This window comes from Erpetoichthys calabaricus, chromosome 1 (genome assembly GCF_900747795.2).
Source record: "Erpetoichthys calabaricus chromosome 1, fErpCal1.3, whole genome shotgun sequence".
Lineage (NCBI taxonomy): Eukaryota > Metazoa > Chordata > Cladistia > Polypteriformes > Polypteridae > Erpetoichthys > Erpetoichthys calabaricus.
Genome location: NC_041394.2, coordinates 199031275 through 199044141, shown reverse-complemented (window position 1 = coordinate 199044141; position 12867 = coordinate 199031275). Strand labels below are relative to the sequence as shown.

Here is a 12867-nt window from a genome sequence, read left to right as displayed (position 1 = left end):
ATAAAGTCAGAAAGGCCCCTAATCTACAAAGGCAAGAAAGTTGATCACATTGACCTTACTCATACTCAGGTAAGTGTAATATACACCATGCCAAAATCCAAAACATGTGCTCAACAGTTAGGAGAGAATGCTAAAATCTTAACAAAACATTTTAGGATTTATCAGTCTACTGCAATGCCCCCTAGGTGTATATCTTCATAATTATTCCACTGAGTAACATCAAAGATCCCTTAGGATGTCCAAAAGAAACCAGGGACAACATCCAAGATCTCATGAACTCTTTTGCCATAGATGATGTTCAAGTCAATACCTCAAGAATGCAAGAAAGGTGTGATCAGGCTGAGAATGAGGCCTATTGCATGATAATGACACTATTAATTCCAGCAAACCATAAAGAAAATGAATTGATTGTAGAGCATTTTGACTTTTGGAAAAAAAACAGTTGGATTTTCTTAGCACAACAGAAAAGCAAAACCAGAAAAGAACTATTTGTGTAAGATAAGCAACAAAGAGAAATGTGCAGAACTTCCTCAAAAGAGATGCAAGAGACTGTGTCTCATTATTTCAGTTATCATCATTAAACAGAAGTCAAATTCATTCTTTTGTTTCATATATGAAATAAAAAATGAAAAGTTTGCATATGGTGTCTTTAAAAGTACCGTTATTTCTCTAATATGAAAGCCTGATTTGGCAAAAATCAAGCTTAAGTCATAATAATTTGTTTTAAAATTTAAAGTATTAGTCCTACTTGTATTGGATAATATAAAGAGACGTCTCATTTCCAAATATATGTAATAGGCTTTAAACGTTAATATCAATAATGTGATTTCTTTCATGAATATAACAATCAACGTAGCTTCCTAGGATTTACAGTATCCCCTATGCCTTCAAAACAGCACCAGAAAATTTTGCAGAAAATAGTCGTCCACCCATCCATTTACATAAAACAGATAACTATACAGCTAGAAAACTTTACAGCACATATTTACAATCTATAAACACTTTTTTTAAGATCTAAAAGGTAACTGTCCTAAAGATTAAGAGACATGTTAAATAATAACAGCAATAGTGACAAATAATCGGGATAAAAATAAAGTAATAAGTCACAGAACTATGATGAATGTAAATGAAAATGTTTATTTCACTATTACACAAAAACAAGCTACTGTATCAAGTAACAAATGAATCATTAAATAAAATTAGTGCTACTAAACAATAAAACTTAAACCACTCTTTTTTTGGAAATGTCAGTGTTATTTTTTTTTTCCATTTTTAGGAACAAATAATCATTAAAAATTTGTTAATGATAAATACTGAATACACTCATGCCAGCACACTGTATCTTCTTTTTTACAGCATTACATTGAAAACTCATTTGTTTTCATGGAAACACACAAATATCTGGAGTGCTGTTTAGCGAGTATTAAAGGGGCTGTCACACAGTCCATCTTCCATTTGGTCGGTTGTATTTGGTATAAAGAGGCGCCTGGAAAGAAAACTCGTGCTCTTGTCAAGATTCCTGTACAAATACCTTAATGGCAAATTTTGATCCTAAAGACACACAGGATCCACTGAACAGCAGATATGTCCATTCTAGAAAACAGAAAAAAAAACAAAGAAATATTTTATATCTGAACATGTTTCATATAGTGTGTATTTTGTATTTTTATTATCTAAAATAAATATTTAATTTTATTTATTTTTAATTAAATACATATATTTATTTATATGTATACTAAATAATTCATAATGATACAATACTAAGAATACTGTATATCATGTATGCTAATACAATATTATACATATTTGTATAAAATATTTCAATATTTATTTAGTTAATAATTAGTTAATCATACACAGTAAAATAAGGTATCAGACCGATTAGATGAAGGCAAGGAACTAATCTAAGCAATTCTTTACAATTTTATTCTTTGTTGTATTTATATTAACTGTTATCATAGGGGGCACACAATCCAAAGGATGACTTAATGAAACTCAGGAATTTCTGAGACAGTAACCAGTTTGGGTTATGAAACAGACGTCACATTCCTTAAAGAAGAAGAGGTGGCTTCCTCATTTATCCACTATCCTGCGTTCAAATCCTGCTCTTGGCCATTGCCTGCATTCAGTTTGCCTGTTTTGTCTGTTTTTTCATGGATATTTCTCTAGGCACTCCTGTTTATCTTGCCCTCCTATGCCAGTTGGTGATTCTAAATCAGAGTAGGTTCAGTGATAGACTGGTACCCTGTCCATGCCTGCTTTTTGCAGTGTTTCTGATATTGAATTGGACTACATGGGATGGCATTGCTGAATAACTACTCCTGTGAGGTGTGTGTATGTGACTCTTAAGGAGCAGCAGTCAGTGGTTATGAAAAACTTAGGAGGTTAAGAATGCTGCATCATCGTGACTATCTCATACACGTGGAGGAATCTATGAGTTCTCCTTGTCTCTTCAAGGGCTTTCTTTAGTTGCCTTCACTCTTTGACCAAAGCAAAAACAACTGGATAAAATACAGATAGGTACAGCTAGCTTTTACATCGAGTGAAAGCTAATTAGATATTCCAAGGGGCTTGGTTCTTAAAATATTGGCTTCTGACAGCAACATTCTGGTAGCAGAGGTAGCTAGGAATCAGGAGCATGTGGTAAATACTACCCTCATGTCGTGACTATGACCTTAGGTACATGCTGTACATTAATAACAGCATGTTATCATCATCATTATTATTACATATTAAGCTGATGCCTTTATTCAAGGTAACTAACAACAATTAGAATTATTTACAGAGGGAGCACACAACAGTTAAATTACTGAGACAGAGACAGGAGCTGAACTTGCAACCTTGTGCGTGCCCTAGCAGCTAAACCACACAGTTAGCTGAGAAGAGGCTGGAAGAAATTAGGAAAGAGCTCAAATGGTAGTGGAACAGGTTATATTTAGAAAAGAGTCACACAGATCCCATATATTTCTCTGCCACACATTTATGCTGCAAACCTCCCACTCCACCTCATTACAACAGTTCTTCTGTTGGATTGAGATATGGGGAATGTGCAGGCCATTTTGATGGCCATGTAGCCTTATCTTCCTGTTCTTACCTGACACAACTGGTCTTCTGTTGCTGTAGCTCATCTGCTTCAAGGTCTAACACATTGTGCTTTCAGTGAAGCACTTCTACATACTGCAGTTGTTGTCTGAGTATTTGTGGCCATTCTGTTAGCTTGGATAAAGCTCCCTACAATCATGCTTCTAGCCCATTCTGAGATTTGGTAAAACAAAAATTTTACTTCAGACCATGTCTACTTGCTAAATAGTTAATATTTTATTTGTCCAAAGTGGGAAATTTATCTTTTTACTGTGAGTACACAATTATTATAGTAAAAAGCTACAACCCCCTCGAACTCCAGCAAGATTTACAAGAAGGACAAAACTTCTGACTTTGCTATAATTTAGCAGTAACAGTAAGTCATTGTAAATTGTGTATTTCTATGGGTGTAATGCAGTGCCAGTAGTGTTTCATTACACACTTCTGCTGAATAGTTCATTGGCTGAAAGAAAATGAGCAGGATTGCTCATAATAGCACTCATTTTCTGCTTCTCTACTACCTACAGGGGGTCGACTGTTCATCCCATAACTAAGATTGCCATTTAATTTGCTTCTTGATTCAATGGGCCTCACTTGAAGTGATGTTACCACAGCTCAGTGCACCACATCACAGAAAATCGCCCTGGAAGAGTTTCTGTCAATAAGCTGGCATGTCTAATATGTTATAATGTGGCCAGTGACTGTATCTTAGTATTTGTTACAATGCATTAAAATGTCATGTTAAATAATGCATTTATGTTTGGTCCTTGTTCTTTATATTATTTCCTTTTTAGTAGATAAGATCCCATTACCTGGTCAAATAAATAGTATTCTATGATAAACCAGTTGCATGAAACTAATTTTAGGGAGTTTGTAACTTTAATAATTACCCAATATCATTGGCTACAACAGACCTCCCTTTTAGAATGTTCCTTTAAGTTCTACCACTCAGTTTAATAAAAGCAATCCATCAGAGCATTTATGGAATAATACCCAATGGTATCAAAATCAAGTACTTCAGTCAAAATACAAGTGGACTCACATTAGTAACTATGCAATGTAATCCTAGTTGCTTCTTAACATGCATGTTGTATGAGGCTTCAAATACAAAAAATATTGTGAGAGGCTTTAGCTATTCCTGAAATAATATTAAAACAAAATCTAAAAGACATCACAATCCTACCAGAAAAAGCACAATCAACAAAAAATACAACAAAATAAATCAGAACTCTCAAAAACATAACAACAACAGTCAGATAATATTGTTGTCATTGTTATTAAACTACAATAAACCACATTTTGCCCATTTAAAACTATATCTGAAATCTTTCTTTTCTTCCTTCTCCCAAAAATTAAAATAATGATAAACTTGATAAATAAAATTGAGAAAGTGGTTGTTTTTTCCTCGTCAAGCAGGGGGTGGAAGCCAAAGCAGATTTATTCATTTGGCTGATCAGTATCGTAGGTGAGCAGTCACGAATACGCAAAGTTCAGTAAATCACAACTCAAAAATGTAACTCAACAAACAAACAAAATTCTAAATATTCTACTTTGCAAATTGTTCTATTTAGTTTCTTTTCAGCATGCATCTTTAAGTGAAAGAATTAAAAAAAAAGGTAAGGAAATACTTCAAACATACAAGTGACAAGAACTGAAAGGTGTCTTGGAGTGGAGATGTGTTATTGGAGGTGGCTTGTGATCAGACCTGAAGCCAAACAGTTCTCTTCATTATGTAAAAATGTAAATCTCTGGCAACAAGCTCCATAGTTATTTATGCATGGTTGAGCAACTACCTTTATGCTTTTTTTATTTCTAATGTGCTTATTATAATTTCCATAGTTAAATGGTGAAATATGAAATTCAGTTTGGTAAACATCCATAGGAAAAACAATTAGAATAAATACTGGTATTATGTCGCAGTATGAGCTGCATTTAAATGTCGAGTAGTAAGAAGAAAAAACTAATAATCAGCACTCATGTACTGTGATATATAATAGCCTAACCAGTCATTTCAAGCACCATCTGTAGTTATAATAGAAATCTGGAAATAAATCCTTATAAAATCTCAGAATAAACTGGAGGGCAAATTCACATTGACACCAGTTGGTTTACGGCTTAGAAGCATGTGTTTAAACAAATCGGGAGGATAAATTAGTCTTCTGGAGGCTTTCATCAGAAATATAAAACCAAATGTCCAGATTTTAATTGGAGTCGAAACACTTAATTTATCCAAGCTGCAGGTGTTAATGTGACTTTGCCATTGGTACATGTCTATAATTGTTTAAAGTATTTAATTGATGCAGTAGTTTACTGCTAGAAAACGTGGTCAGCCACATTGCTGTTTAAAGACAAGTACAATATTGCAGTATTTTTAATAATTTTTAGGGGTAAGGAATACATTTTAGAATGTAAACTGCAATCCCATGAAACACACAGCAATGGTATTGAAACATGGACAATGTAGTACATTTGGTTTTCACGCCAATACATTTTATCATTAGTTAGAAATTACACTAGGAAGTGTATAGATTTCTTTCTCAGACGGAAATGATTTCTTTTCACTTTAATTCATCTTAATCTAAACTGAGACATACACAGAGCCGAATAATATAAAAGTAAATATTTTATATCCAAAATGTCATGTCCATGAGCATATCTTACAAAGGAGAATTACTTTGACACACTCTACTAACAACAGTTATGCAGCATCTGTTCTCATTTTTCAATGCCATATTTTAATTCAGCAGCAGTTCTATCAGACAATCTGTACTTCAAATGGGAGCACTGCAGACTGCCACATTCTGTACATGTGTAGCATAGTTAGCCATTAGCAAAAGAAAAACAAATTTCCTTCCTGCATTTTTTTGAACTCCTTCAAAATGCTTTTAAATAACATCTACACTATTTATACTTTACTAGTCTATTCATAGCTGGCACAGGGAACCGATAGCTAGTATTGCTGCCTTACGGGGCTAGTGACCAGTGCTTGAATAATGGTCTGTGTCTGCATTGATTTTCCATAGGTACTACAGCATTCTTCCTACATCACAAAGAGGTGCATGTTATGTTGACACGAGTATATGCAGATAAATCAGACAGACAAATATATATATATATATATATATTTAGTACCCTGCAGGAGGCATCCAGCTCTCCAAACCCAACACAGACAGACACATGACACAAGTTCAGCACACAGGTTTTATTTTGTCTTCTGGGAAACATTTTCCCTCATTTCCCACCTGCTCACCCCAGTTCACAAGCACAATACATAATCCTTTTCTTCTTCTTGTCTCTGTCTTTCTCTTTGTCTTCCACCTCCACTCCTGCTTTGACGAGCTTTGTCCTCTCCCTCCTGACTCTGGCTTCCTGAATGGAATGAGGTTGCTCCTTTAATAGAGCACCTGGAATGCTCCAGGTGTCCCATAATCTACAATAAAGGATTCAGCCATTTCTGCAGGCACCCCCAGGTGGTACCCACGAAACCTAACAGGGCTGTGTCGAACTCCAACTTCCATATTGCCCTGTTGGAGTCTGAGGCATTGCCACAACCCAGAGGGGCTGCCACCTAGCGGTTTGGGGGAGGTAATTCCCTGTACATGTTTTCTCCTCAGGTTCTTCCATTATATAGGCGCCCCAGCCAGGTAAGGGCCCTGGCCCTCTGCCAGTCTGATTGTGCCCTGTGTTGAATTGGAGCCTGCTCAAGAGTTGGTCCCTGACTTGTGCCCAAAGCTGCCAGAATAGGATTTAATGAATGGTATTATAAGAATTATAGTGAAATACACTGACTTAAATACTGTGTGAGTTGCTTTACAAAGTGATTTGTGTATTAAAATAAATAAAAACTTAAAATAAGAAACCCTATTGCCAAGATGGGATTACATTTTTATGAATTTTCAATATTTTTGGCATACTCATTTAATTTTGGCTTTTCGTTTGTTTTCAAAAGGAACATGTTCTTATTGAGTTGTGAAATGTATTTTCATTAGAAGATAATTACTTTTCTATATTCTTTTTCAAACTCTGTAATGAACTCTCTGCTAAAGAATATACCTTTAAATTACTTGACCTCTAAAACAAAGTATGCAACATAATCAAATCTTTGCAGTTTTTGGTTTAATATGTGTGTCCTTTCAGTAATCTGTTTTCTATCATGGCAATCTCTATTAATTAAAAAAAAGATTGATTCATTAAAAAATTGGCTCTCAAAATGTAATATTCCTCATACAAAACAAATTTTAAGTATTATTTTGTAAAGAGTCATACAATAAAATTACATATTCGCTTCATAAGATGTGCATTGTTTTCTGGAATACTAATACTTACTGTATAATACTTTAATCACAGTAAAGGTGACAATTTCATGAGATCCTACTTTAGTAACCTCTGATGGGAATTGATGAAGTCTGTAATAATGCTAGCTACTTTTATGGCTGTGAGAAAATACGGGTATCAAAATCATCATTATCTTTCAAGTACCCTGAAAGTCATTTGCCAGTGCAACCAAATTTACAAAAGTGGATTACAATTTGTTCTCATTTTTAGGTGTTTAAAATATCATTGTATATTATGCATGCCAAGATAATGATTTCAAGCTGCGACACAAAACACAGTCATGTATAATTCCAAAGTTCTGGTTTCACTGCTGGAGAAAAGTTTACACAAAATGAGGCCACTCAGTCTGGCACAGTTTGTTAACTGTAATTTACCCAGCTTGTCCTACAAAATGTTACTTTGAAATCTGAAGGTTGTTACGCATTTATGTATTTCTTTATGTAAGGATTACTTGGTCCTTATCTGAGATGAGACTCTGGTGCTTGTTCAAGGTCTAATTTTAAAGTAACAACTGGACCTCATACTTAACACCTTTCACTTCTTTAATTCTGATTGCTTAAGATGAAAAGAATAAACTTCTTCAACCTTTTCTCTCATGTCATAATCCTACAATGAGTTAGTGGCTCTTCTCTGAGCTTTTGGTTGCACTTTTAAGACCCTCTTGAAATATGGAGACAAAACTACAGTCAGTATTCCAGATTTGGTGTCACAAGTGTGCTATAATTCTTCTCCATCTTCTTCCTCTTTTCCCACTTCTATATGGGGTCAATGTGCTTGATAAACCTTTTCCATACAGCTTGATCCTGCACCTCCTCGCCAGTCAAACCTTTTTCCTTCAGATCATTTTTTACTTAATCTATCCACCTCCACTTTGGCCTCCCTTGCTTTCTCTTCCCCTGTACTTCCATTCCCATTACTCTTTTGCCCACATTTTCATTGTCTCTAAGCATTAAGTGTGGTGTAGTGCTTAAGGCCTTAGATTTCAAACCCAGAGGTTATGGGTGCAAATCCCGCTAATGATGCTGTGTGAACATAAACAAGTCACTTGACCTGCCAGTGTTTCAACTGGAAAACAAAAAGAAATGTAACCAATTGTATCATAAATGTTGTAAGTCACCATGGATAAAAGTATCAGCCAAATAAGTAAATGTAAATGTCACTCCTAATCACATGTCCATACTACCAGGGCCCTGGCATTATAGACCCCCGCATTATAGGCCCCTGGGCAAAGCAGTGCACTGGGATCCCTACCTACACAACCACTCAGCAAGTCACAACATAGATTAGCATGGGGCCGATATGCTTTGTGGAGCCCCCGGACAACTAACCCTGCATGCCCATGTGTTAAGACGGCCCTGCCCATCACCTCAACCTACTTATCTGTACTTTCTTAGACATCCCTCCCACTTTTGTTGTTCCTCTTGTTGTCTCATTTCTTATTCTGTCCTTTTTTGTAACTTCACACAATCATCTCAACATTCTCATTTCTGCCACATCTTCTTTTCCTGTCCTCCTTTTATTGTCCATATCTCAGCTCCATATATCATTGCTGGTCTTACCACTGTCATAAAACCCTAACCTTTAAATTTTGCCTTAATTCGTCAATCACATAATATTCCTAATACCTTCTTCCAACTGTTCCACCCACACTGCACTCTGTGGGTTATCGCTCCATATAGTTTTCCATTTTGAGCTATCACTGATCCTAGATATTTTAATGCATCCCCTCTTTTCATTAGCTCTCCCTGTAGGACAACTTTTGAATCCTAATCATTACGTGTGCTATATACTGTAACTTAACCATAAGATAATAAGCATCCTGTTGACATTTTCAGATCCTTCTAGCATAAAATACACATTGTTTAAGTATGTTTCAACTTTTAAAATTTCTACAGTATGTAAAGTATTTAAAATACATTTATGCTAAACTTAAATTTGACATATGATGCACATGCATTTTGTGAATTCTACTTTGGTCTAGCTGGAGAGATATTAGCTAAATTCAGGATAGCTGCTAATTCAGCAACTTTAGTAGCAAAAGTACATTTAAACAGATTGTGTCTTACAGTTGTCTATCATTTATGGTGACCATTTCAATTAAGCAAATCCAAGAGACCTGATGTTAAATCTTCTTAGTGATTGTCATAGAGTCATTTCAAATGATTACTTAAAAATCAGGCAGGGATCACTTACTGAACACTGAAGTCAAACATTCTTTGACAAACTTAGAACTTGTTTAAACATGTTAATGTTTAACTCCATTTTTTAAGCAAGGTTCAGACGTAAGTGAATGCATGCTGCCATCTTTTATAAGGGAGATGCAATGATGTCACAGGTGGAGAACCATGTGATTAACAAATGGATTAGTACAGTACACAATAAGGAGGCAGCACCCATCACAAAATGCTGGCTATCATAGAAAAAAACACCAAACAAAATTACAGCATGCTGACATCACAAAAAAAGACTGAAACATATACTTAAAAACTCAGGAAAATAATTAATCCAATATACAATATCCTGTGCAAAGTAGAAATATCCTGCAGTATCATATTCAAAATAGAAACCAGGGTTAGGGTTAGGGGTAACAGTCCATCACAGAGCACACTCACACACAATCACACTTAATCATGTGTGCAAGTGAAATGTTTCCATGGAACCTAACAGAAGTAACTTTGATGTAGATGGTAATCACGAGTACAGAGAGAAAACTACCCAAGTAGACGCAGGAAAGACATGTAAATGTGTAACCTCTGCAGGCATGCACTGCCTGGGCTGTAATTTTAAGCAAGAACTAAGAAATTCAGGGCTCCATCATGCCATGTCTTAACTTTTACATTTTTATCTACATTTAAATAATACAGACTATAGAGACAACACTTTAATAGATCTTAATTTATATCAATAAATAAATTTGGAACTCTTAGTTACTGTTTTTGAATTCATTTTATCTGACACATATAAGTTCTCCGGTGCACTCACAAAGGAGGATTGCCTATTTGTTTAAATCTTTCTGTTCTTAATGAAGTAAAAAATATTAAAAATACACAAAGATAGCATGATCCTCATGACCTATTTTCCTAAATTAAAGCAATAAAATGTATTCAGACAGTAAAGAATTGATCTAACTTTAAAATATTAAATATAACCCTTTGATCTTTCAAGCAGTAATGCTCATCAATATTTTTTGAAAACCAGTCATTACAGAGTGTTTTGAAATTCTGACAAAGGTAGACAAGAAAACGGACACAAGTGAGCAATTGCTTCCTTTAGCAACTTAAAGTAAACATTCAAACATGTTGATTATCAGTCACTACAGAAATGCAACGTAGAATTTTATAAACAGTATCTTTGTACAAAGAAAACAAATCCATTACGTAGTGATATGCATGTCCCATTCAAATAACCTGTCATTCTGCTATCTCACATTTTTGTTCATGAGGCAGCAGTATGAAAAATGAATGCCATGAAAAATAATTTGAAAAATGTGACTGCTTTAAGCAAGAATCTGGTATAACATTGCCATAAGACTTCCAGAAACTGCCCTGGAAATGTGTTAGTCATTAAATGGAGTAATACGTCGCTCTGCTGGTGCATGCGAGAAGTCCTGTAAAACCACATACAGCCAAGCATTCGGTCTGGTTTAGAGACAGGCTAAATGATTTATTGCTTTAAAAATAAAGCATTCCCCATGCAGTGCTCTAGGCTGCAAGAGGTGTACACACAAAAATAAATTAACCTCTAACAAATCTCATTTGTGCTGTTTTTTAGAGCTGTCTTCTTTGATAGGTACAATACCAGGAGAATTTCATTGGGCTCTGAATTGAATACCATGTTTTAAATATCCTGAACACTTTGCAGTTACATTTTGTTAAAAAATGTAAAATGTATAACTTTCTGTTCAACACAGAAGAACATGCATGCATAAACTAACAGACGAATGGACATGACAATAACATTATCCCATATTTATTCTTTATCTCGATGCAATGATGCAGTGACTGCAAGCAGAAATGCTCAAAGAGGACCCCATGCCCCATCGATGAAGCAATAAAGTCTCATGCCGAAATCAAGAGTGAGAAAAAACGCGTTGCATTTAATGACCCGCCGTCCACATGTTACCTTGTTAAAAGTATGATCAGTCCTCAGTTTTGGAGCACGTAGGGGGCTTAATCTTGCCTTGCCTGAGCCTAATTTCTGATACCACCTTATTCAGAAAAGATCCTTGAACTATAACTCATGGTGTAGTATATATAAACTAGGGTAACCTTAAGTTTTCTTTTTCTTGGATGTATCCTTTTTTTGAGGCTTAAAATATCTGTCTGACAAAGCCACACAAGTTCCTCAATGGGCTATTTATTTACTATGTTTTTCAAGTTCATATTCTTTTAATGCCCTGTTTAAGAAAAAAGGGGGCTTGGGTTTGGTTTTATTGTTGGTTTTAGAAGTGCTTTTAGTGTAGTGCAGACAGGCCAATAATGCAAATGCAAATAAATCAAAAAAGCACTCAAGAAACCACCCAGAAATTACATAAAATATCAGATCACAACAATTCCAATTATTACATGTTTGCACCCAGACAGAAGCAATAATTAATGTTGTGATTGCTCCCAATTCAGTTGAAAGTGTTTGAGCATTTGAAGAAGATGATAGCAGTAATCACAGTACATTCAAAATATACAAATTTTAAGTTTAAAATAGGGATTTTGTTTTCCTTTTTTGCCATTTTATACTGTAAGGGAAATACTGCATCAATGACACAACTGTCTAAAGAGTTTACTTAGAGGTTTAATAAAATGTAAGAAATTTTTTGAAAATCAATATATGGTATCACATGCGGGCATTCCAGGCAGTCAAGGGGCTTAAGTGGTTGTTGTATACCGGGATGGGGTTAACAAGCTGTACTAATGCTTTTTCTCCTTCCCCGGCAGATCCCCAGAAGTAAAACCTCTCTAATTCTGCATCCAGTTCCTCCACAGACTCCACTTCCGGCCACAACTACAATCAAGCTCTGTCATCACTTCCAGCAACTCAGCAGACATGCCTTGTCCTCCCTCACCGCTTTAAAAACCCTACCTCTTCAGATCACAAACAGTCCCGTTTTGGACATAGTTTTTTGTGACTACTTTTACTGAATTTTTCTTTTCATTAAGTATTGTCATGTATACAGGGTGGATCCCAAACTTTTTTGGCATCTCTCTGTCTTTTATTACACTGGTTTCCCCCTATTTATGCCTATATTTAACAAATCTACTTATTTCTACTCACAGATGCTGTACCCTGCCTTGCCTACTCAGTTCTTTGTTTTGTATGCATACTTGTGTTGTCGAAATGCTTGCAATATTGTGTTTTTTATGCATTTCTAAAGTGTTGGTAAACATTTGAAGAGTTTACGAGTTTTACTCAAAGCTTAAAGATTTATTTACTCATCAATGTCATTGAACAAACTGA

At 35.2% G+C, this 12867-nt stretch overlaps 1 protein-coding gene across 2 annotated transcripts in view; it reads right to left on the bottom strand.

Annotated features, from left to right (window-relative positions):
- Positions 1–1117: 1117 nt before the first annotated feature.
- The window catches only part of nell2b (neural EGFL like 2b), a 369230-nt gene continuing 357480 nt past the window's right edge, over positions 1118–12867 (bottom strand). For both annotated transcript variants that reach the window (XM_051920793.1, XM_028810691.2), the window contains one exon: positions 1118–1593. In XM_051920793.1, the coding sequence (XP_051776753.1) occupies positions 1552–1593 (42 nt within the window). In that variant the 3' untranslated portion in view covers positions 1118–1551. The remainder of the gene's footprint in view (positions 1594–12867) is intronic.